This window comes from Peromyscus californicus, unplaced genomic scaffold (assembly GCF_007827085.1).
Source record: "Peromyscus californicus insignis strain IS unplaced genomic scaffold, ASM782708v3 Scaffold_7__1_contigs__length_154581171, whole genome shotgun sequence".
NCBI classification, from domain to species: Eukaryota; Metazoa; Chordata; class Mammalia; order Rodentia; family Cricetidae; genus Peromyscus; species Peromyscus californicus.
This window is the reverse complement of record NW_026294595.1, coordinates 38,086,825-38,113,296: the sequence shown is the minus strand read 5'-3', so window position 1 is coordinate 38,113,296 and position 26,472 is coordinate 38,086,825. Positions and strand designations below refer to the sequence as shown.

At 43.7% G+C, this 26,472-nt stretch overlaps 1 protein-coding gene across 9 annotated transcripts in view; it reads left to right on the top strand.

Annotated features, from left to right (window-relative positions):
* The window catches only part of Rbms1 (RNA binding motif single stranded interacting protein 1), a 225,319-nt gene that overhangs the window by 176,174 nt on the left and 22,673 nt on the right, over positions 1-26,472 (top strand). For all 9 annotated transcript variants that reach the window (XM_052726257.1, XM_052726256.1, XM_052726263.1 and 6 more), the window contains exons 3-6: positions 454-512; positions 5,426-5,517; positions 16,059-16,216; positions 18,295-18,374. In XM_052726257.1, coding sequence (XP_052582217.1) covers positions 454-512; positions 5,426-5,517; positions 16,059-16,216; positions 18,295-18,374 — 389 coding nt within the window. The remainder of the gene's footprint in view (positions 1-453; positions 513-5,425; positions 5,518-16,058; positions 16,217-18,294; positions 18,375-26,472) is intronic.

The window sequence follows — 26,472 nt, the reverse complement described above, 5'->3', positions numbered from 1 at the left end:
CTGTGACCACACAGCACTGTTCACTGAGCCAGGATGAATAGAATAATACAACAACTTTTTTGCTGTCTGTATTTCATAAAAGCTGTGTGGGTCGTAGGACTTTAATAGATCTGTGGCCTTGTATTTGGCTTTGTAGTTGACCACAGACATAATGTTACCAGAAGGAAAAAAAAAATTTTTGTATAGAGTGTACAGTGCATTTCCCCCCCAAAAGATTGTCAGGAAAGTACCTAGTCTTCAAAGCTAAACATCAAACTTCATACAGAGCTTCAAAGGGAGAGCCTGGCCATTCCATTTTTTAGTTTAAAGTTCAGAATTCTCATTGCATGCTCCTCAGTAAAGAACATTTTGTACTTTAAAGTTTGCAGATGTTTGAAAAAAATATGTGTGTTCTTTGGACTTGGACATGAATAAGAGTTCCTTATGACTTCTTCCTGTTGCCTTTTGTTTTAGATATGGGAAAATCGTCTCCACGAAGGCAATTTTGGATAAGACAACCAACAAGTGCAAAGGTATGTTTCTGTGGGCAGTCATCCCCTTGGCCATAGCTTCAGAAAGACAACCGAGTGACTGGTCTTCAGTTTCACAATCAACCTCACGGTGTTAAAAAAGCAAGTCTCGTGTGTCACCCAGTTTCTGTCTTGCACAATGTCAGCATATTGCTTACGTTTGTTTTGTCCCTGGTTGAGTTTTGGCTGGAAACCCCACAACTAGCAGTTTGCCAGAATTCCGGATTTGGCACCAGTAGAGTTAACATGTAAAAATACGAGTTGGCATTTAGCCCCTGCCTCTAAAAGAGGGGGAGCAGAGCTAAAGAATAGCTTTCCTTTCCTGAGCCTGGGGAGATTAGAGCTGCTTACTGAAGACCATTGGACTGTACCAAAGAACTGAAAAGATTACATATTGTGTAAATTGGCTCTATTAATTAGAATAGAGTAGTTTTAAGCAGTACTTAATTACATGTTTCAATACTCTCGATTGTTCTCTGCTGAATGCCTGTTGACAATATTGGCGGCAGGGAGGAGGGAACCATTTTCACTGACCAAATTGTACCAGGGAGGGGAGGTCACGCGCCCCTTTGAAATATGCTGCTGCATTAATTTGATGCACTGACCTTCAGTTTTCCATGCAATTAGGATGAGCTCATCCAGCTCCTTGAGCTGCGAGTGAAAGCGTCCAGAGCAGGGTGGCGCAGATGCTCTGCGCATCTGACTTTTAATGATCCAGTGTCTTAACAATAGGCATGTGATTTCTAGGAAAATGGAAGAATGAAGTCAGCTGACTTTGACTCTAACTACTGACCCCGGGAATTGAAGCAAGGTTGACAGGAATAGGCAGAGAAGGCAGATCTCCTCATTAATTAGACTCCAGTTTTTCAAGTCGTGGTGATGGGGCATTGGCTTAGCAATGAAAAAGGCAGAGAACATAAATGAAGCCTAGGGTGAGGCCTCCCCTTGTAAGCCAGTCCTTTCCTTTAATCTAGACTTGAAGTGGTTCATTGTATGCTCCCCTCTTCAAAGTGCCAAGATTTAAAGGAGCTATTGTGGCAAATATCTAAGCCCGTGTTTAATCAACATGGCATATTAAGGCAGTTTTGCCTTAGGACAGCGAATAGAGTGTGCTTTATGTAGAGTGGTACCCAATAAATATTTAAAATGAATTAAACCAGAGAGAGGCAAATGAATGCGGAAATGCATGCACTTAGTTGCCAAGATTGGTTTTATTTAGCATCAATAAATGATTTGGGAGATCAGAGACATACACACACACAAAAAAAAAAGTCTTTTGGTTTTATGGAGAAAAATAGGCCCTCACCAAGCACAAAGCAGGAAGCTGATCTCAAAAGTGAACTTCAAACTAGGAGAGAAATCACAGTGGATAAATGGTTTTAGTCTCCCATCCCTCCCTTTCTTCCTCACCCCAGAGAAATCTGATGTGGCAGTTCATAATGCTGAAAAAGCAGAGCTGTGCCATTGAGTGGAGGAGAACCCCTTCTCCAGCTGAACTCTCCAGTACCCAGACTGAAAGGCACTACCATGTGCTCTTCTCCAGTGGCCGCCTCTTTCCTGGAAACCAGAATCTGCCCCATGTTCAGTGTGGTCTAGGCAAGGACAGCGAATCTCACACTGCCATATGCAAAGCTGCATGTTTGTGGGAAGGTGTCCACAGATAGAGAGATTTATGAGGCTTCTAAACAAAAGTAAGGGTGATTCAGAGCTGCTATTCAATCCAGCAAGTCTCCTGGCCACCTTCTCATCAAGCAGGTCTTGGGAGACACTGCCCTGTGGGGCCACGCGTGATTCTTTCCAGGATTCTCGGTCTCACTAGCCTCTGCATAGTGTGCGTCGGCAGCTGTAGCGTGTGAAATAGAGGTAAGGGGAGAAGATGATCAAGAGGGAGTTTATAAAGTTATGCCAGCCAGAATGAGTTGGCAGGATGGGGTAATGTTGAGACAAATGAGAAATAGCAGTTTGGTTCATAATAAAGCTGGGTAACATGCCACCTACAATAACTTGCTATGGTCGGTATATGTATATATGTGTATAGTTTTTCACATATGATAGTTTCAGTGCATATAGATAAATTTAAACATAAGAGATTATAGAGAATTGCTATAAATGAGAAACGCTATACTAAATATGAATATATTCAAGTATTTCACACAGGACTCCAAGAGATCTTTGAAGGTCATGAGACTTTTTCACAAACTTATATGGCAGACTCTCTTTTGGACAAAGTTAAGATGAAGAAAATGTTAAGTCTGAATAAGGTGCATTAGTTGTTGACGATTCAGTTGGTATTTTATATTTCAATTTTTGTCCAAATTTAGCAAACAAAAGATTTTGAGGTGCTTACCAGTAATGTCATAGGCAGGTTAGGACAGAAAAGCCCACAAAGGCTTGGCTAGAAATTGAGTTATAGATGAGATGAGAGTACATATACACATTAACACAGAAGAAAAACATGAGTGAGGGTAAATCAGACGGGTAAAGTGCAGACAGAAAACCTCATTTTATCACAAAAGAAGCCTGTGTTTGATAGAAACCAAAGCAGAAAAACAAAGCATACTCTGCCCATGTTCAGTCTTTTCACAATGGGGCCAGACTTCAGTAAACAGGATGACTATGACTACTCAGGGTCTTGGGACCTGATGACTTAATCTCCTGGGATCATCAGTGAGCAAACCTGCATTTTACTTAGCCCCACCTTCAAAGACAACTGCATCCCTGTTTATACAATGAGATCTAATTAATTCTATAGACATCGTATGAAATTGTACGGGTCTTACCTTTACTTGAAAGTAGTACAGATAAATGGACAGCACATGGTTGCATGATTACCAGTTTTGTTTATCTTCAATAAATGGTTATGAATTCCTAGAGTAGGATTCTACAAAGGCCAGAAACACATGCTATCAATGACTGAATGCAACAGTTTGTATTTCTTATTACAACAATAAAAACAAAGAATGGTCCTATTACACGAGCAGATTGCAGCTTCAAGTACAATAGATAGCATCATGGCAGAGAGGTTCTGCTTATTGTAACGTACTGGCAGTGGCAGAGTTGGTAAAAGGACGTGTACATCAGTAGAGGCTGCATCATTTCAGTGCAGCAGGGCGTGTTTGTTTATGATCTCCAGACATTGTGGAGTTGTGTGAGAAAGTCAGAGGCAGAGCTTGCCTGAGAATCCAAGCGTGATGCATATTAACATAAGCCCCAAGTGTGTTCTACCTTTCTCCTACCCTGGCGATTGAGGAGCACTGTCTGCTTTGGCTGGCATCAGCTGCCTCCTTTTTCTTCCCCACCTGGCTATTTTTGTCATGACTAAATCAAATAAGCCTCTCTCAATCCAATTCCAAGTACTATAAAGGAGCTGTTGCTTATTTCACCGTGCGCGTCCCTCCCTCCTGAAGTGTCCACGTCTGTAACTGGTGGTCTGTTCCATTACAGTTTACTTTGTGAAGAAGCAGGTCATGAGGCCAGTGCTGTGGCATGACTGTTCCGTGTTTCTCTTTCGCTTCACTGTTGTATGCATGTCCCTCTAACACCAGTCCTATCTCTTCATAAATTCTGAGTATTGATGGGAGGCCTGGCTCCTCTTCTTCATAGACTTCTAAATAGTGCCATTCTCTTTCAAATTATACTCACTGAAATTAATTTTAGAGCCAAGTGTGGCAGTGCATGTACTCACGAGGCTGAGGAGGAGTGCAGGTCCCAGGTAGCCTGTGCTATGTAGCAAGACCTTGCCTCAAACAAAAATTTTTAATAATATTTTAATATTTTTTATTAAATAAATGCACGTACATCTAGGTACACCCCTGTATGTACACAAGCATAATAGAGATATATACCTGTATAAAAATAAAATTTCATATGACTTGAGTTCAGAGCAAAGCTGGTATTTGGGCGAGGCTCCTAGCAAGTCTTTTAAGTTGTACTAAATATGCTTACCCATTCCTCAGTATGTGAAGAGTTACTGCAGTGAGCACTCTGATTGGCTGCTTTCATGCAGTGATGTCTGATGATCTACAAGGGTCCTCTGACACTCCTTCTTGCTAGTCTGCACTGTAGGTACCGTCCACATGTATATATTCGGTGCTGCCTTCCTCAGCCTCCACCCCCTAGTTTCCTGTTTTGATTTCCTGTGGCCTGGAACATAGATGATGAGCTCATTAACAGTGTTTGTGAAACCACAGGTAAATGAGCACTGAAGAGTGGCCTTTCTTAGGTGTGTTTTGCTATGTTGCATACTGTCTTTAGTCTTTATGCAAAGATGGATGAAATAGCTATTTCAGGTATCTGGAGGCATTTTCCTTCTCTCCTTTATTTTGAAGAGAGCTAATGTTATTTTAGGTAAATGAGTACTTTTAACTAGGCACTAAAATTTAGATTATATTTTAGTATCAAATGTTCACACTTACTTTAACTTAGAAAACTAAGGGATAATCCATAGAATACATAATTTTTGTTTCTGTCACTTTTGAGCTCGTCATATAGCTCCATCTTTTTTTTATTATGTCCTTTAAAAGTTGCTGAAGTTGTCTCTCACAACACCCCCAATGCCCCTTTACTTATTTATGTATTTGTCTATCTATCTATCATCTATCTGTCTGTCTATCTATCTATCTATCTATCTATCTATCTATTTTTACCTTGCTTAGCAACTTAAATGTCAGGTGTTTTCCAGCTCAACTCTAGGACACCTGAGAAGATCTTTAAGAAGACAAAGCTCATGTCCCCACACACCCCTCGCACACACCCACATGCTTTTAAGGGATGCTTTGAAGGACCAAGGGAACCACTGCATCATGCACACATCTACTTCTAATGCCTGTATCAGAACCAAAATGAAGTCCTTTTTTTTTTAATACTTCATATAATCAAAAGGTAATGGCTTAAGAAGAGTGTCTTTTGCATTTCAGGTTATGGTTTTGTTGACTTCGACAGTCCTGCAGCAGCCCAGAAAGCTGTGTCTGCCCTGAAGGCTAGTGGAGTCCAAGCTCAGATGGCAAAGGTGAGTGGAGCCCTGTGTTGCTAAAGGTTGCTGCTCCTCCATCCCTCCAAACACTGCTATGCACCCAGGCATGCATCCTCAGTCATAGCAATTATGCAAAGGCTTTCTTCTTCATGTTCTAAAGAAGGATTGACAAATGTGTATACTTTGCATAGTAAATTATGTAACCCCATAAGTGAGTTCAGAAATAGCATCCGATTTTCTTGGATAATCAGAATTCCGGAAGGCTTTAAAATCTACACTGTTTTCTGAAAATAGATCTTCACAATTTGTTGCCCAAAGAATTAAGCCATTTTAGGCACACCTCAAAGAGAAGGTAATGGGATACATATGTCTCAAAGCAGAATGAGAAGTATTTGGGGAGAGGAGGGAAAACAGCAAAAAGGAGAGAGAAGGAATGGGTAAATAAGAACAAGCCATCATACGCATAGAAATGTCACAGTGAAACCCATCCCTTTGTATAATAACCAGGAGATTCATTTAATAAAGTAATTGGGGAGGGATTGGAAGATGGCTGGTTGGTAAAGTGATTGCCACGCAAACATAGGATCCCTGACAGGCATGTAAATAAAGCCAAGCTCAGTGAAATATTCAAGACTCTCTGTGCTGGGCAGGGAATAGGAGGACGTCACAGGCTTGCTAGCCACCCAGTCTAGCTGAATTGGTGAACTCCAGGTTCAGTGAGAGACCTTGTCAAAAACTAAAGTGGAGAGCTACTGAGAAAGTCATCTAGTGTAAACCGGCCTCCACACACAGACACACACAATTGAAGATAGAAAAGGTAATTGTGCGTAATTTGAAGGGATATATAAGTGGCTCACATATGGATTTATACAAATGAGAGGTTGGATATGAATGTATGCCATAGATGCTGTTTTATCTGTATGATAGCCAGATGATTTTTACATGCTGATTATTTATGTAATATGAATCTATCCTTCAGTAGTTTTATATGGACTTTATTCAAGTCTTATTTCTGGTGGACTTTAAGCATCCTCGCTGAGGAATATTGTTGAAATATTCCTCCAAGTGAAGAATATGCCTAAGCACTCAAGGACTATAAAACAAAGACCATATGTTTCATGGTTCATAAGCATTCGAGCACAGTGTGCCTGGGTTTTAATTACTGTAAAACATAATGCTTTCCCTGAGTTGTGTTCTCTTTTGCTAGTTTCCTTGCAAGGTTAAAGACCTAGAATCCCGGAATGTCATCACTTAGAAATGAGAATGGATTGACTCACTAGTCTGTGTCTCCTTTCACGTCAGATTCATCATCAGAGTCAGGATACTGCTGCAGATGGCTCAGCTGATAAATGTACTCCCTGCCACGCCTGCTAACCCGGGTTCTGTCCCTGGAACCACTGTGGTAGGAAGGGAGACTAACTCTTACAGCTTCTCGGATACCAATAAGCACACTGTAGCATGTGTGTTCAAATACATCCAAGTGTATAAAACACTTAAAGCTTCAGATGATTTGATGAACTTGGAAAGGTTAGTTTAGCATGATCAAAATCACCAACCCAGAGTAGTTAGAATCCTAAAGCTAAAGAGACTTCAGGTTGTTCTCCAACTTACTGGCAATGAGCCTGTTCTTGTTCTTTGAGATAGGAGCTCACATATCCCAGGCTGCCCTTGTACTCCCTGTGTAGCTGAGGATGACCTTGGACTTCTGAATCTTTACCTCCACCTCCTGACTACTAGGATTACAGACATAAACCACCATATGTAGCTTTCAAATTCACATATTTTTATTAAAAATGAGTAAGAATCAGAAAGAGGCAACCCTTGAAGCACTGTGCATCTCTTAATGTGTTGTATTCTATAACTGAAATTTCATTATACACTAAACACATCTCAAAGTCACATTAACTAAGCCAATGTGTATGTCCTGGTCTTTATAGGGCAAATGTAAGCTTGGATGATATCCTAACACATAGTACCTATAGTAAATTTATAAAGATAATCATGGGGTTTTTTTTCCATACATCAGTTTCTGTGTCAAATATTTTAAAGCCTAATATTTGGCAGTATGTTATTTCAAGTCATCTTTTCAAAAGAGCAATGGTTTTCTATTACCAGGCTTTATGAAGTGCAGAGGAAAATAATTGGGTACTGTCCTTGGCTACTTCTGAATAGTACCACACGATCACTCCCTGAGGAACACTCACATGTCCAGGAAAGAAGGCTTACAGAAGTTCAAGGACTATGAAGAAGACATAGGTCACTTGAGAAGACCTGAGAGATGAGTTAGCTGCTCACAGCCCTACAGCTGCCAGCGTAGAGATACTGTGTGAGAATCGACACAGATAAAGGTTTCCTACAAAGGATTCCTTCCTTCTAATCCATACCACTTGGCGCTGAGCTGGCCTCCAGAGTAGAAGTTAAGACAAACAGAAACCATCAATAGGAAGCATCCCAGTTTTCAGATGACTGCCCATCATATGGGCAATGTCCAGTGTTGGTGTTGAAAAAAGTGGAAAAACTATGAGATCGTAAGCACATTGTGAACACAGGGTGCCTATTTGTGTTCTGATCTGTAGAATATTTACTCTGCCCCTGTAATCAATGTGTGACTGGACATAATGATAAGCGAGGCTTACCCAAAACACCACAGTTCTGTCCTTCACTCTATACATCCCAACTCACTCTGCAAAACTCCTCCTTTCTCTTTTGATAATATCCAGGAGAGATGCAATGGCTTCTGCAACTACTCCCATTTCAGAAAGTCCCTTCTCTTGACTTTTCACACCAAAATGCCATCTTAGAGCATCTCTTTCACTACATTTATGGCCATCTCTGTTTGTATTCATGTTGTCCAACCTCATTTAATGTGGTGTTTAAGTAACAGTCTGTTGGAGGGAAAGCCTTGTTACATTTCATATGCAGTATGTAGAATGTGGGGCCATGTATAGGGGTTTCACAGACTGCCCAGAGCTCTATAAAATATGAGAGTCTTGGCTGTTGCTGGTTCCAAGGGGGCCATCACAGACTACATTGTAGTTATTTGCTGGCAGCAGTATTGACTGTTGGGTGATCTGGAAGCAGCATTTTGAAGGTTTCCATCCCAATGATCATTTATTATGTGAACATGTAGAATGGCATGTGATGAATGGGCTTAGTTACATTGCAGCTAAATCTAATTACATTTTTAGAAGATTGGTTGTGGTTGTGACTGATATATAATGTATTATAATTTTTTCTTACTAAAATAATGCAAAATATTTTAACATTTGATTGACATTTTGAAGCTAAACACTTGAAGAAGAGATATTTAATGTATGATGTTCAGTGCCTATAATTTAAACACACAGTCCTGTTTCACAGAAATTCTGAGTGTCAGGTAACAGCAGGGACGTTTCCCTTCCCCTGGGTTAGGTCCACTCCTAGTAGTGTGTGTTCTTACCCAGTCGCTTTCAGTTCCCCAGTTCTGCTTTCTAACCCTTCAGAGTTGGAGCACTAGCAGAGGGTGGGAAGGTCTGTTGGCCTAACAGTGATGGAATCGGGCTGACTTTCTCTCACGGGCAGTAAACAGATGTTCTTTCTCATAAAGTACCCTGGGCGTGTTTCTGAGCTCTCTACCCAACCTACCTCCCATCCCCCAAGCTAACTAACTGTCGGCCTTCCTCCCATAAGCTGTCTCTCCCTGCCCTCCTAGGCAGCCTTCCTAGGGGACTCTAACTCACTCTAGAACCACTCTGTGTGGTCCACTTCTTTTAGGTTTTTAAGAGGGGACTTAACCACACAGCTCAGGATGACTTTGAGTCTGTGATTCTTCCACCTCTGCCTCCTGAGTTCTAGAAATGTTCTATGTGTTAGCAAGCCAGCTTCCAGTGAGTCCTAGTTCCCATCTCTTTACCAACCATCAGTAAGAGAGTAATTACTTCCCAGCCGCACTGGTAGGCCCTTTCAGTCAGCTTTCTGCTTTTCTGTTGTTCAGCTTTTGAGTCATACATCGACCCATTGTATCCTGCGGGCCGGTGGGATACAGATCACATTTTCTGTCAGGCCTGCTGAAAGCCCTGTTGCTTGGCTGCTAATGAGAGCCTAAAAGACCGCGTGTGGAGGCCCAGAACATGGCTGCCTTTCTCTCCACATAGATGTCATTCTCAACCTCTGTCTTTCTTCCAGACAGATCTGGATGATCAGCCACTCACCCTAATCCAGTCATAGCCAGACTTGTAGACTTTCTCTAGGTAGTTTCTCACTGTGGATCCTGGGAACACCAACACCCATTGTCAAAACTGAGTTAGAAAGAAGGCTGTTTTATCAACCTATCAAAAAACACAGGGGCCTTTATGGGGTAGCCCCTATGTACCATCTTAGCCCCTGTAGTATTAAGGAGCATATTTCTTCCAAACAGATAGGCTCTGTTTGGAAGAAATCTTTACAGTGCATTTATTCAAAACAGGCTTGATATAGATTGACTCTATAGGTCATTTCAGTGATGCACTTTGAATGCAATCTTCCAGGAGCGTTAAGAACAAGCCCCATACAAGGGCTTCACAGCTTTACTTTGCAGGGGACATGATTCTCTGTCACCTGTGGGAAGGACCAATGCGCAGATTCAGGGATGCTGGCTGTGTGTCATCATTCTTCCGAATATAAATTTCAGGACCTGGTTCCTTTTCCATTTCTCATCTTTAAAATCACTTTTTAAAATGCTAGTAGATCTCTTGTTCTCTACCATAAAATCATGGGTTTGGGTATCTGGTCTTCACTTCATTCTCTTACACTGATGAACTCAAGGGTTACCTGATACACATCTTTTGGGGAGAGAATTTATATAAAGGAAATTTAAGTCTGGCTTGTGTGGTTACACTATAAGGGACCAATCACTGTCCACTTTCTTCTAGTGAAGGACTCGAGGTACTGCGTTATGTTAAAACCTCACATACTATAGTCTTTACCTCTTGTGTAATCTGAAGCAACAAAGGGGCATTCAGTTGAGGGAAGGCTGAGCTGTAATGTTGCTTGACACCTGGGATACCTGGGATGAGGTATGAGCCCACAGTTAACTTAAAACTGAATTTCAAAACTGTAAACTGGGAACATGAGGGTGGCTGTTTCTCATTCATTCTCTACGTTCTACAGCTTTGCTCAGTTCCTGCCATGTGGTGGGCATGAAGTGTTTGCTTTATTGATTAAAAGTATCAACTAATTAAGAGAAAAGGCTTTATTCCAAAGTTCGATAGACACTGGGAATTCAGAAAAGGGATGTTTAGAAATTAGGTCCATGGTGTAGCACCTTGATGAAACTTACCAAACAGAAATGGCCTTGAGCCTTTTGGAAAGCTGATGTACGTGAAACAGAGCAGATGTTTCAAATGTGTATCTCCCTCTCAAATATGTAAGCCAGGTGTCGTGGCTCATGCCTGCAGTCCCAGCATGTGGGAAGTTGAGGCAGGAGAATTGCTGTGAGTTTGAGGCCAGCCTGAGCTACATGGTAAGTTCCAGTCTAGCCCAGGCTATACAGATGTGAGACCCTGCCTCCAAAAGAAAAAAAATCAGATTCTATTAAAAGAAAGGCAGATAACTGGCTGAAAAGAATCAAGGCATGACTCTCTGAGGATGCTACCTGAGACAGAATAGCTCCTAACAGCTCTTTGTCACCTCCTAAGGCTGGCTGGGGGCCGGCAGACCATTAGGGATAGCAAGCTTGCATACTTTTCTCAACAAATAAGCAAACAAATGAGCAGGATTCAGCTCCCCTTACCCAGAGGCCCACCATGCTCTGAGCAGTCTGCAGGCACCGCCAGCGGCCATTGGCTGGTGGGTGAACCTATTCAGCACAAGAGAAAACAGACGAAAACAGATGTCTGCTCCTCCTGCCAAGTCCCTTTCTTGCATTTTAGGAACCATTCCACAAGCACAGGGAGGGTTTTGTTAATTTCTTTCAGATGATGACTGAGTGCTTTACACCATGTGGGACCTCCAAAGCCTGGCTCTTCTTCTCAAGTGAGCAGTAGTGCCATTAGCCCTCTCACAGCCAGTGTGGGACTTCTTTTTCCACGTGTTTGAAAAGCTCCTGAACCCCATCCGTGCCTAGGGACATAAAGAGGCCCAATGCACCCACTGTTCTTGGCTACCTGTAATTGACAGAATAATTTTTTCAGACATGGCGATTTATTATTTAGACATAATGAAACAGTGAGGTTGTGACTGATTTTAAAGAGACTAAATTAATCTTCATTCAAAGCACCACCAATTACTATAAATACTTTATGTCCCATTCCCTATGAATATATACAGTAATGAGACTTTGTGGACATTTAGAGGATTTGATTGGTGTGTGTGTGTGTGTGTTGAGGGGGGTGTATGTGTCTGATACAACTGGCCTGGGGTTTTATCCCATTCTTTTGTGTTTTAAGTTTTAAATTACTGCAACATTGTGGGTAGTGTTTGCAGGACAGGTCGACCACATGGAAAGAAAGAATACATGAGACTAGCTGTAATGGTCATCCCAAATGAGGAAACTTGACTGACAAGGTTGTTGCTATGGGAAACAAATACCAGAAATCTCCACAGGCCTGGGACGTAACTCAGCAGCACAGTGCCTGCCTAGCACTCAAAAGGCTCCTGAGTTCAAACGCCCAGGATATTTTTCTTAAAGTCATAGGAAATATTTACATATATTTAGTCCATTGTACGTCACTCTTATCATAGTGATTGATCTCACACACACACACACACACACACACACACACACACACACACACACACACACACCTGCATTCAAGCTTTTAACCATTTTAATATTTGAGTTGGGTTTTTTTTCCGCTATTGGTAAATCTTTAGGTTAAATTAAAACTCTACAAAGTATGTATTGCTTTCATTAATATTTATCCCAGAAGCAACTAAGACACATTAGAAAGGGCTCATCTCTTCCTTGTCAACTCCCCTTTTAAAAAAACTTGAATGTGTAAAAAGTTCTGTGAGCATGCTTAAATATGAAGTCCTTGAAATCTTTATAGTCATAATTTCAGAAGTCTGAGGAATCCGGGTGTGCATTTCTTACATTAAACATTTAGGTCATTAAAGCATATCTTTGTCTGGAAAGTATTGTCATGACCTTTAATTAGCCAGTTCCTGCTTTATTCTGAACCTATGCATGACTTAGGAATCTTAATCATGCCCTCCCCTACTTTGGTGCCTCTGAAACCTTCTTGTTTTGCAGAGTTTGGCTGTCAGAAGACAGTCCCTCCTCCATCTTCTCCCAACACACCTCTGGGGAGGGAGACATCCCAAAACATGGTGATTTATCTCCCTAAAGTATCAGTCACTTAATGGTATCAGGTTCCAGAGCTTGTCTCTCTCCAAATTCAAATTGTTGGGGACAAGAAGCAAAGTTTAACTCTCCTGTTGGATGGGAATAGATGCTAAGAGAGGGTCTCACGTTGTAGCCTAGGCTGGTCTATATAGCCCAGGCTACAACTTAACAGCAGTTCTCCTGTCTCCGCCTCTACAAGTGTTGAGCTCATAGGCATGAACTCTAAGATAAAGCACAGGGTTTCAAGGAAGTTTTGGAGCTAGAACAAGGTTGTGTGGTCATTTTCTTCAGTGTTAGAACTCCAGGAGTGGGGGTGGGGGTGGGAATCTAACGTAGTAACTGACAAAGTAAGGCCACTTGCTATTTCAGACTGTGAAAGTGAAGCCTCTTGACTTAGCTTGTTCTCGATGTCCCTTGTTCTCTCAGCAAACTTAGCCTCTCATCTTTGAGGCTCCATCCATCCTCCCAGTGTGGTTTGTACATATCAAGCCTTTGCTTCACCATCCGTGTTTTCTTGCCCCTCTCTTGACCTGTGAGCTACTAGAAGATGGGGCTGGGGTTGCAGTTGCTTTGTAGGGAGCGTCTGGAATGCATGGGATACACTGGAAGAGCCCTTTGCTTTGAAGCGCTTTTCTAGGAACAGTGGCCCTGCTTGTGTGGGTTTCCACAGGAATGAATCCCAGAGACTGGGGAGGTGGGGCCCGAAGTGAGATGGCTCTTGGAAGGACTGTGTGATTTACTAGGTGAAGTTGGCAAAGGCAGCAAGTGAGGTGACAATGAAGAGATAAGACTTCCCCCCTGCCCCCACTTCAGGCCAATTTGAGAGCTTTTAACACCTGAATACAACTCTATTGTCTTTCCTTGTTTTTTGAAACACTGTATGCATTATTGCCCTACATCTGTTAAATAACTTGGCACATTTTCAGCATTAAAGATAGACTTTATCTAACTGACACTGAGATGTTTTGTTTGGTGTGAGTTAACCAGTGCTACCACACTGAATCCTTCTCATCTCAGCTAGAAAACAGAGACAGGTGCTGTTTTGATTCACCCATGAAGGGTTCATGAAGGAGATTGTTCAGCTGGTTGATGTTGAACATTTTGAAATGTTTCATTTTTTTTATTGGACCTGGACCATCTGGGCTCAGAACCAGTGCTCTCTGCCTTTGGCCTGGCTGTATACTGCCTTCTTTCTTACCTAGGCCAGGGAGTTCTAAGGACAGTATGGGTTGCCCATTCTTCTGTGTCTTTTAACTTTAATTATTGGGAATACCAGACATTTATCATTCTGTAGGAAACTAAATGACTTTGTTGGTTTAGCCATCCATTTCTTCATTCATGTGTGGAGTGCCAGGAGTCAAGCCTAAGACCTCATGTCACACAAGAGCTCTAACAGTGAGCTGAACCCCAGCTCTAGATGATTTTAAGTCTTAAAAAGACAAATAGGCAGTGTTTGTTATTGCTTGAAAATTATATGAAAGGAGTGTTGTGGAATAATGCTTTTGTATCCTGGTTTAGTAAAATGCTTGGCCATTAGCTCAGGCTTCCTACTGACTAGCTCTTACACTTAAACTCAGCCCATTTCTGTTCATCTATATGTCGCCACATTTTCCGTGGCTTTACCTCTGTGCCATTACATGCTGCTCCCTGGACAGCGGGTTGGTGTCTCCTGACTCAGCCTTCCTCTTCCCAGAATTCTCCTTGTCTGCTTATCCCCCTTATACTTCCTGCCTGGCTACTGGCCAGTCAGCGTTTTATTAAACCAGTGTACAAAAGCATTATTCCACAACAAAGGAAAGATTTCATTTCAGGTTTATTTAATGTTAAGAAAGACTTTGTACAAAGGCACACATGCATGCTGCTTCACATATATTTTTAGAATGCTGTGTACTTCAGAAATCGAGGAAGTCCTAATGAGGATATTATTCCATTGCCAAAGGCTAAGACATCAATTAATGACTTTACCAATAGTGCTTATTAAAGAGCAGTCAGCTCACGTGCTTCAGTGTGCAAAGATAAAATTGGAGAACGAGTGATACAGTTCTGTGGTAGGACACTTAACTTGCCTAGAAAGCTCAAGGCTCCGGGTTCATCTCCAAAACCAGAAGCAAGGGGAGCATAAGCTTAAAGGAAATTTTGAAGTGAAGCTTGGACCAACCTCAGCTGCATAGGTGAATTTTGACTTAGTCAGGAACTATTCTTGTCGTCAGGTAGGCTTTCCCCAGTGGTGTGAATAGCAAGCTCTCCCTGCGCGTGCATCACGGTCACACATATTCTCAGCGCACACAGTTCGGTCACATGTCTTTGGTTCCAGCTGATTCCTCTCTAACAAAGGAAGGCTGAGTGGGAAATGATCTGATGAGCGTGTCTCTTCCCAAACTTGATGCGTTTGTTAATCAGCTGCTCATCCTGCTAAAACGCAGCTTCTGGTTCTGCACGCATGGGCCTGGGGTTCTACACTGCTCATCCAGTACCTGGCAGGTGCAGTCTGCAGGCCCATGGATAGCAGATGGCCCTTTGTGGAACCAAGATTGGCCCAGCCTGCCCTCCCCATCTAGTCTCCATTCTAAGATTTGTTCTGATAGTGCTGTATTGCTTGCTCGGGCTTACGGTTTCTAGTTTAAATTAGGAGCTATCCTTTTCCCTCTGGTGACCACTGTTTAAAATAGAATGGAACCAAGGATGGTGGTGCAGACATCTCTAGTCCCGGCACTCAGAAAGCTGAGACTAGGGGATTGTGACGTAGTGAGACCAGGTATCAAAAAAAGAAGAAATGAAAGAGTAAAGTAGTATGGATCCTGCCATGGGGCAGTGGAGGGGAAGTTGAACCCAGCCTATACTAGACTCCACAGGGTTGGTCCAGAATCTTTCTTCACGGATCTCCAAGTTGAATTATTAGCAGTAGTAGGCTCCTGCATAGCCGTGAGCTTGGCATGGACTTCAGAAATCAGCAGTGGTTAGTTAATTTTGGCGTCACGGCATGCTGCTGACACTTGCATTGTGAGAACATCCTCCCCAAGCCAGTGCAGACCAGTGGTACCACTTCCACATCTGCTGAGGATGACATTGGGGACCATGCCTGGCCTGCACAGGTTGTACAAAACCTCAGACACGATTTTCAAGTGTCCGAGATGCCTTAAGTGTTCTGTACACGCCAGGGTCTCACTGTATAGTGCTTACAGGACTTGCAGAGCCAGTGGTTGCATAAAAATGGGCTAGCATAAACGTCTCCCTTCTGCTGAAAAGTGACCGCCGACTTTCTGTTCTGCCTTAGCAACAGGAACAAGATCCTACCAACCTGTACATTTCTAACCTGCCACTGTCCATGGACGAGCAAGAACTTGAAAATATGCTCAAACCCTTTGGACAAGTGATTTCTACAAGGGTCCTGCGTGATTCCAGTGGTACCAGCCGTGGTGTGGGCTTTGCCAGGTAAGTGCCCTGCCATCTCCTTATGAAGAGCTGTAGCTCTGCTGAGTCGTTCTAGAAAGTGAAAAATGACCGGAAAGAGAACACCTCAGCCAGGGCCACGGGAGCCAGTTGTACTGTGGACTTCAATTGCATGTGACTTTACACATATGATTTTCCAAGCCTTGGGAAGTTCTGGGCTCGCCAAACTGAGCGCAGTAAGTCCTATATGGCTCATGGCTGGAACTGTCACAAGAACAGTGGTCCTGGACACATGCTCTTGACACCTTGACTCCTTTCTTCAAGAGGCTTGTAACCATTCACAAACAGACAGACTCCCAAGGTTCATAGATAAATCGGTATCTTTTTCTCAGATAGAAATCTGATTCATAGTAACAGGTTTAGTTGGGTTTCTTAAGCTAAATGTTTCAGACATTCAGAAAGGAAAAGGGGATATAATACCTAGCCATCTCATCATCTTAGAAGCTACTGACAGTTTATAATTCTTCAGGTTCGGTTTTTTTTTGGTTTTTTTTTTTTTTTTTTTTTTTTTTTTTTTGGTTTTTCGAGACAGGGTTTCTCTGTGTAGCTTTGCGCCTTTCCTGGAACTCACTTGGTAGCCCAGGCTGGCCTCGAACTCACAGAGATCCGCCTGGCTCTGCCTCCCGAGTGCTGGGATTAAAGGCGTGCGCCACCACCGCCCGGCCCAGGTTCGTTTTTTTAATGACTGTTCTAGATATAACTGAAGCACTCCTGCCCTACCCCACCTTTTCCTAGAAAGGATCCCTTAGTGGATAAATTGGTTTCTAGAGAATTAAAGTAAACAGAAAGAGATTTGATTTGTGGCAGATTTATAATCTTAAAGCCCCTACACAAAAGCTGATTTTACAGTGAATTATTTAAGAATTTATTAGCAGTAGGCACTGACAGATAATAGCAGCATGCATTGAGGTATTAACTGATTTTTGGAGGGAAAATGCTGACATTCACTTAACTATGGAAATGACAGTCACATCTTACCACAAACTTGTGATGTCAACAAAGCATTGATTTGTTAAAGCATTTATTACTAAGGGACCTTATCATTGTCACCTCCCCATTAAGTCACAAAAGCAAGGGCTGCAACTTGGTTCTGTTGGCTTTTAGTCACTTGTTCCATTGGACCAGACAGTCTGGAATAAAGCCCACATCTCCTTGCAGCAGTATCAGTAGTACATACTTACTGCTTCATCAGTGACAAGGCTTTAGGCGAGGCATTCAGTGGTCCGGCCACATGCCATTCTTCCATGGTGCTCTTCTGAATGCAGGTAAGTATATCACCCCTGCAGAGTGATACCACCCCTACAGAGGCCAGTGGAATTCTGTTTTTTAAGACCTAGCACTGCTGGTTAAAACGAAGGTGTGGCTGAGTGAACCAGAGTAGAATACGTTTTGGGAAGGTGATTGGATGTTTCCGCTGAGGAAAAGCAAGTCACAGTAATTAAGTCCCCAGAAGTGCTTCTCAAATGTTTTTAGTCACCTGTAGATGGAAAATAAATGGTAAAATTAGACCCCAGCCTTTAATTCCTCCTCCAAAGTCAAGCTGACAAAGTACATAATTAAGTTCACTAATTGAAATTTAAACCCAGAGTGAAAGTTAAAAACACATAAGGCCCATCCTCTGATTGACATGAGCCATTACCCTGAGAGTTTATAAAAGGAAAGATTATCTTTAAAACAAAAATTCTAAACTATTGTTTTTATCACAAAATCATGACTAAGAAAATCATTATTTTTTTGAATTATGAATTGTTATAAATTAAATTTTAAGTTTCCAACCATTAGAAAACCATAATTTGATATGACTGCTATGAAACCCTCTTCATAGAATCTACTGTCTTTTATAATATTCTGTCTGTGATAATTATAACTCGGGGATAAGTTATTTTACTGTAGACATGCCAAAGCAACAGCTAAGGAAAGAGCCAGCCTTCTTGTTTGATGTCATCCCCATAGCTTTCCGTGAGGTTCCCTTTGTTTCCTAAACCTAAAGCGATAGTTATACAAAGCCTCTTAGTGCTGTGCATGTACTATTTATGTATCTCTTCTTTTTACATGACCAGGATGGAATCGACAGAAAAATGCGAAGCTGTAATTGGTCATTTTAATGGAAAGTTCATTAAGACCCCACCAGGAGTCTCTGGTATGTTGTTTTGCCTAAAGTTTGATCAGTCGTCTTTGATATAGCATGTATGTCACTTCAGCACACAGTGGCTCTTAAGACCCAAAACCTCTCACTTTTTAACACTGACTTGTTTGTATTGGCAAATAAGATTGGCACGTGCAGCAGCCAGGAGGAACTGGCCTGTCAGCTGCAGTGGTAAGGACTGGCTCGCAAAGCATTGCAGAATTGACTCTGGACCGGCAGCCATCTTTTAACCCACCTCACCACCATCCTGCGTAGCCTTGCCAGGACTGGGTACATCCCCTGAGAGCTCAGTATGTCCCGTCCTCAGTGCCTGGACCTCAGCTCCCGTGGCCTTTACGTACACTCGGCTTCCATCGCTCCCGCGTCACTCTGCCTGTGTTGTCTTTAATCCCGACCACCACACCTCACCTCACAGAGCATTTATGCATTAGCCCAGACTCCTGGGAGGCCTGCTCTGAAATACGAGGAGTGCCTCCTGTTGTTGCTGAGAATTGACTTGTTAATCTGTTTCCTGTCTCTACCGAATCTGGGGTGCTGCAGTCCTTTCCTTAGTGGCAGCCTCAGCTTCCTTGCACATTCACTGAGACTGCAATGATGCCACTGTAGACGATTTCCTTTCCCTGTGGCACCGTGAAAATTAGCCAGACTCTCAGCACCACTGTTCCTCCTGCAGTTCTTCAGGCTTCCCAGCATCCTCCCTTCTCCCCTTCATCCACCCATGCAGCCCTCTAACAGCTCCAAGCAGATGACCTCACTTCCTGTTTAATGAACAGAATCTGGAGTACCAGAAATGCCACTTGATCACTGCGTCCTCCACTGAAGGGCCCCTGCCTGTGCCCCGCTCCTTCCTTTCTCCTTCCAGAAGGATGTTAGAGCTGTGTGCGATCTTGTCCCATTGGGACCTTGCTATGCCTTCCTCTCCTATAATTGTGTCTGCTCTTTGCTTATATCCCATTTTTCCAACAAAACGAAAACTTTTATTTTGGATCTATAAAATAACATGTCCCTGACGAGACGAATTGGTGAGGGAATGGAAGAAAATCGACAAACAGTTAATATTCTAGTTGCATTTCTATTGCTGAGACAAAAAAAAAAATACCCTTATAGAGAGCAACCAGAAATGGGTTTGTTTTAGCTCAATATTCCAGGTTATGTTCTATCACTGTGGGAAAGTCAGGGTGGCGGCGGGGACTTGCGTTGCATCCACAGTCAAGAGCAGGGAGAGAATGGGTGAACTCAGGCCTGCCTGTTTGTGTTTGCCTTAATTTCTCTATTCTCCTATAGTTTAGAACCCCTTGTCTAATGAATGGTGTCACCCGCAGTGGGCTGGGTCTTCCACATCAATTAACTTAAGACCGCCCCCCAGACATGCCCACAGTCATTGGTACTTTCTCCCAGGTGATTGTGGGTTGTGTCAAGTTGACAGAACTATCAGGATTCTGAACAAAAAATTGTGAATGTAGACATCATGGGTGTTTTTAATCACAGAATTTAGTGACTAGGCACGTAAACTACTTTATGCCAAGGTCTTTCCAGAAGAAGATATTCCGTTTGTGTTTGAAATCATCTTAGTGTTTTGTGGTCTCGGAGTTAAGTCTGTGTTTTCCTGAAAGCACTTTTAAAGGGCAATCTTCCCATCACTCCTCAGTTCTGTCCAGGTTGGTATCTTCTCCTAGCATGTAGTTTAAATTCCTTTAGGCAAGCATTCTGTTTGCTAGGACAACTGTAACAAAATTGCATAAACAGCAGATTAGTGACCCACTCACCTTTCTGAGGGCCAAAAGTCTAAGCTGGAAGAATGCAAGATCAGTTCCTTCTGAGGGCTGTGAAGGGTCTCTTCCAGGCATCTCCTTGGCTTGCAGTTGGCCATCCTCTTCTTGGGTCTCTTCACATCACCTTCCCTCTGTGTGTCCTTTCATTTATGAGAACACCAATCACAAGGGATGAATGGCCCACCCTAGTGACGTCATGAGAACACCAATCACAAGGGATGAATGGCCCATCCTAGTGATGTCTCTTTTTAAATTCCTGTCTGTAATCAGGGTCACATTCTGGGGTGCTGGGAGTTAGATCTCTAGCATGTCTTACTAAAGAGGAGGGGAGAGTAGGAGGGAAACATGGTTGAACACTTTGCTCGTGACTGACATCGTCTGTGCCATATCATCCTTGAACCAGTCACTTTCCCTGCCCCCAGGGATTTGGCTGCTTCTGTAGTACATTTCTGACAGATTTTATCCAGTCTTGAGATTTCAGTGTCTGCTTCGGGTGAGTCTCGGCCATTCATCTCGTTCTGACTTTCTATTGAGTATCAGTCTCCATGTGTCCACTGTCTCCAGAGCCAACCCTGTTGTCCCCACTGCTAGTGCTCTTGCCTTCTTTACCTCCATTAGTGGACTCAGAAACCCAGGACCGGATTCCCATGGACACCTCCACCCTTCCTCTCTCCCATTCAAATAATCACTCAGGTCCTTCATTTTTCTTCCTGATCATTTCTGCCCCTTCCCTCGCTGCCTGCTGTCACCGCCTGGTGTGCCCCTGATCTCTCAGGAGAGTAGCCTACCAATGCCTTGCCCTGTCTGGCCTGACCTCCCTCACATTGCTTCCTAAATAGCCAGAGAACTTTAGACAAAATGCATCTCTGTTTCGCCATGCTCCCATCACCGCTCAAGAAAAGACCGAGGGTTCCCAGAATGACACTGCAGGCCGTGGTGACCAGAGCCCTTGCTCCTCCATGCCATCCCTCTGTCCCTACCATCTTGCCTGTGCCCTCAGTAATGAATCACAAGTAGGTTGCATGGCACTCTGTCATTTCTCCCTGTGTTCTCTCCCGTGGCTCTACACCTTGATCTCTTTGCTTCCCATTAAAAAGGACGCCCTCTCCTTACCTTTCTACACGTTCTCTGAGTCTGTCCTCCCCTGGGACCTGCTCTGACTCAGCTGGGTGCATCTGCCTGGGGAACCGCCGAAGGATTCACATTGCCATCAGAACACTGATGTGTTGACCTGTGTCGGTCCCACTCTGCTGGAAGCTCCTGGAAGAAGTTTTCTCCTCTCTTTACGTTCATGCCTTGCAGTGATTCAGCTATCCCAAGCGACCACCAGTGTTGTTAGTCTTTAATACATTTCATTACACCATAACACCGGGACAGCACTAGATCCTAACAGGGTAGCACACGGGCAAGACCAAAGTGCCTTCTGGTTTTGCAGTCGGTCCCCAGCGCACTCCCTGCCAACACGCAGTGTCTCAGGATTCAGCAACCACTTCACCGTGCCTTTGAAAGGGAGGCACTGAAGTTGTTAGAACGGGAGAAGAGAGAAGTGCCTGCTTCTTTTTCATATCCTACCCGCACTGTCCTCTCGGGCTTCTTGCTTGGCAGGCATAAGACATCCGCTTTCTGCTTCTGGGTCTGGAGCACCAAGTCTGTGTCCCTTCCTGACGACATCATCGTCTGCCTCCTCATACCCACGCCCTGCAGATCTACTCTTGCCTGGGTAGAAGTCTGGAGAGGGGTCCTTTCAAGGTGTTCCTCCAGCCCCCTGCTCACTTGTTTCTGTAGTAGTCAGCTGCATCAGTAAGAATTAACCCAAAAGCTCCTGGGGAGACAGTCAGGTCCTTGACCTTACCCCGAACTAGGGTAACTCTGTAGTAAACAACCATGTGGAAACCCAGAAGAGGAGGAAAGTATGCCATTTGGCTGAATGCATCTTTGCCCCCAGAGTCTGTCCGGCACCTTTCATATGCAAAAACAAAACAAAACAAAAAACCACTTTAATCCAGAAGTAGATCCTGCAAATGGAACCTGAGTCACATAAAAGGTTGGTCAGACCCCATCTCTAAATGGCAAGAGCATACATGTACCTCAGTTTGTCACATAGAACACATCCTTCAGAAAGCCCTGAGGGATGTTGAAAGTAGAGTCATTCCGTCCAGGAGTCACTGGAGTGAGCAGCTGCTCTTAGGCTGTGCATGGGTAACTGGTGTTGGGTATATATTCTCTCAGAGCTCCCAGGTTCCGTCTTTAACTGGATGCTGAGGAAAAGGAGGAGAGTCACTTTAATTTTCCATTTCATTTCCTAGAGGAACTAATTGGTGTGTCTGTGTGGTACCGCAGGCCACACTTGATCTTGCAGTATTAAAACCTGACAGCCTATCACTTCTGAAGCCACTGTTGAAGGTGAACAGCCCATAGGCACACATTGGGAACATAAAATCTAGGTCCTGAAAGGACAGTGCGTCTCAGGAAATCAGGCTAGTGGAAGAACTTCCTCTGGTTCTCTGGGTTAGTTTTCTTTTTCCATCCAACACTTGGATGAGAGAAAAGAAAGGAGAAGGTTTTAACCTCAGACTAGTAGAATCCTGCCCTGTGAGTTTAGCACAGTGCCAATTTGAGTGTTCTCTGCATACTCAGGACCCCACACCCCCCATCCAACTTTCGTCCCTTCCAAGGACTGATCTACACCTACTTGTGACCTCTTTTCTTGGTTCATTCTTGCGCAGCAGCAAGGTTGGTTGAAAAAAAAGACATGCATCTAGGGCCATTTGTATCAGCCTGTGATAAAATCTTCCAATTCCCTCCACAAAAGAAACTTCACAGAGTGTCACAGATTGGGTGAACAGTTTCCTTTGTTCTCTAAAGGACTCGGTGGTTGTCGTTAGACTGTTTCCTCTGAAGTGGTTTCACAAACTGCAGGTCACAGCCGTTCAAGGGAAACCCAGTGATTTCCAAACTGCATAGGGGTGATTGTAGGAGCCTGGGCAACGCTGCAGCTGATTGAGAATAGTTCCCTCCAAGTTGTACCAAGGGACAAATGAGTACAAGAGCCAGATGAGTCCCATCTACGTTGCAGGCATGGCTGCAGGGAGCAGCATAGTGTTGCAACTGAGCCATCCCTCTGTTCCCAATCGTGCTCAGTGCTACTTCATTTCCAAATGCTTGGTGATCTTCCCGTGCACTAATATGGGTGTAGGACTAGGCTGCAAGTTGGTTGTGGGCAGGCACATTTATTTTTCTTATTTCTGTACACTGCCCTGTACCTGCTAGAGTCACTGAGTGGTTTCTCTGATCATCTGTCATATAGCACTCATTCTCATACCCAGAGCTGTTTGGAGGCTTCTGACATATAAATGAGGTTGACCTGCCTCCAGGCCGAGTTGGAGATTTGGAAGCACACTGTTGCAGTGAACTCAACTTTTTCCCAAAATGAGTCCCCAGCACACCATTGGAACCTATAAGGAATCTGAACCGTTTTCGGCTTCTCTGGACTTGTTACTTTGTACACATCCTGAGAGGAGCTTTGAATGCTAGCCAGTGTCTCAGGGGCAGCTCTCTCCTCATCTGGAGAGTGCTTGAGATTATCAATCAAACCGGGTAGAAAACAAAATGTCAGAGATGGGCAGGTTACATTAAATGAGCCTTCTGGAATGTTTAAATGCTGCAGGCTCATTGCTAGGTAGACGTAACATCTCATAAACACAGTCAGAGGGTGGCTTATTTGATGACGCATTGTTTAGCTGGCATAAGCGGAGTTATCCAGTGTGGTTCCTGTCAGGGTACTTGGATTCTTGCACAGTTGGCAGTTGGCCTGTTGACACTGGAGCCAAGTTCCGCAAAGAAATGCGCTTCAGCTAGCATCTCACCCTGACACAGCATCGTCCTGGTGTGCTAGATCCTCCAAGGGGATCCGCTGCTTTCGAGCCGTTGGCAGATCCAGTTAGTGCCCAGGTCACAGTCTCTCCAGGAAAAGGAAAACTAAAACCATAGTAAAGCCCCCAGAGATAGGTTCTAAGTGAATAGTGAGCCCATCTTAGCTGTGACACATACAGACTAGCTTCAAGAAGGCTAAATGGAAGAGGTCAGACCAGTCGTGGTGATGCATGCCCTTGAGGCAGAGGCAGGTGGATCTTTATGCACTTGAGACCAGCCTACATAGCAAGTTTCAAGCCATCCAAGGCTACGTAGTGAGACCCTGTCTCAAAACAAAACAAAAAGTCCATCTTTGAATACTCTGTTCTATGTCACCCGTCAACTTGTGTTTTTATATTGAAGTGGCATTGGGTTCCCCACGCCAGCTGTGCTGGGGAACCCTAGCTGGGGCCATGACATATAATAGAACATGTTTATATGTTTGTAAAAAATCCGTGGTACCGCACTGTAACTTTAATACAGTCTGTTTTCTGAATGCTTTTTTTAAAACACAGTTTTTGTACTTTCTTACAGCTTCTTTAAATTGTTTGAGTCCTTTTCTTCCACCCTTCCCCACCCACTTTCCTCTGAAGATGCCAGGCTGTTATTCTTTAGATCTCCCTTCAGTTTGAGTGCAGGTTTGAAGTCGGTCAGACTTGCTTGGGAAGTCCCAGGGTAGGAAAACCTTGGCGAGTTGCGTAGAGCTTCTCACTACTTGATACTGATTGACAAAAATCCTGTTATGGAGAAATGATGTGGTAGTGGTTTTCCACTTGATGGAACATTGGAAACGGGAAACAGGCTGAGAAACCTCGGTTTTGTAAAGCTCATGTCCAGAATAGGACCTGGGCTCCGGAACAAACACTGGTCATGATCAGCACTCAGGGATTTGTCTCAAATGTTCTTCTATTATCTTCCTGGAAGAGGGCATGTTGTCTAGGAAGAATATGCGTATGACATTAGCTGGAAAACTCCTGGAGCTGGGAATACCCCTGCCACCCTGTTGCCACCTGTCTCCCCAAGGACAACAATGTGTCTGGTGCTGTAGGACACAACATGTCCACCCATCTCTCTGGACCTGTGAAGTACATTGAATAAGTCCATGTGTGCTAAGGAAGAGTGGTTCATATCAGGTTGGAGTAAACTGTGGGTGTGGCTGCACTGGGTGCAGCCAGTGGCCGGCTTGTTCTATGTCCGCTCCTGTATCCTCTGACTCATCAGCTTGGATCTGTACCCACCAAGATTTAAAACCCATCTTCATAGCTCTGAGGATAGTGGTATCACGAGGGCATCGTCCAGTATCAGGAGACAGAAGGAGTAAATGTGAGAGAACTTTCCAGAGGATTCTGTTGCCTAGTTAAACATGTATTTTCCTTAGCTCTACTTACTTTGTGAAAAAAAAAAAAGAATATTTTGACAAGTCTGGGGCAAAATACACTAGTCCTCCTCCATATCCACAGACTCCACATACATCAGTTTAACCAACCATGGATAGAAATATTCAGGAAAAAATTTGCACATGTACTGAACATTTTCATTAGTCCCTATCTAATACAACAATATAGTGTCACTGTTTACATAGCATTCACATGACCGTGGGAGTTAAGTAATCCAAAGCTGTATACAGAAGAGCGTAAAGGCTCTGTGCAGACACAGTTTCATATAAGGGACTTGAGTACTGTGGCTTGGATAACTGCCATGTGTCTTGGAGCCAGTGCAGTGGGTACCACGTGGCAAGCATACCTGGCAGTGTGTGTGATGCTCTAGCAGCGTGAGGATGGTGTGATCGTACATATGGAGGTGCTCCCACTCCCGCTGCTACAGGAACACAGTAGCATTAGAATGGCATGATCTTAACTACAGAAGTGCTCCCGCTCCCTCCCACGGCTACAGGAACATGGGTTTAAGTGCTCCCCACCTTGGAGTTGTTCTTATTAGGTATTGCTGCTGAGCTGGGATGATTGTGGATGGCCCCTGGAACAAGGGCTTCCCTGTGAGACCTCGCATTGCTGTGACAAATACCTGTGAGAGACGCTGTAGAGGAGGGAAGTTTTATTTTGACCCAGGGTTGGGGAGGTTTCAGTCTATTGGGTTTAACCTGTGAGAAGAAAGCATCATCATGGTTCAAGAAAGCTGACGTTGTGTAGCCTCACCACAGCTGCCTTCAGACCCGGTGCATAATCATCCTCTACCGTGAGGGGAAGTCAGTTTTTAAAATTACCAGTGGGGCTGCTGAGACAGCTTAGCAGGTAAAGGCACCTGCCGCCAGTCCTAACCATCTGAGATCAGTCCTTGGAACCCACGTGGTGGACGGAGAGAGGCAACTCCACACTGCCCACTGCTGTCCTCCAGACATGCGCACTCACAAATCAATGTCGACCACTGCCCACATGGCTGTGTTTCCATCC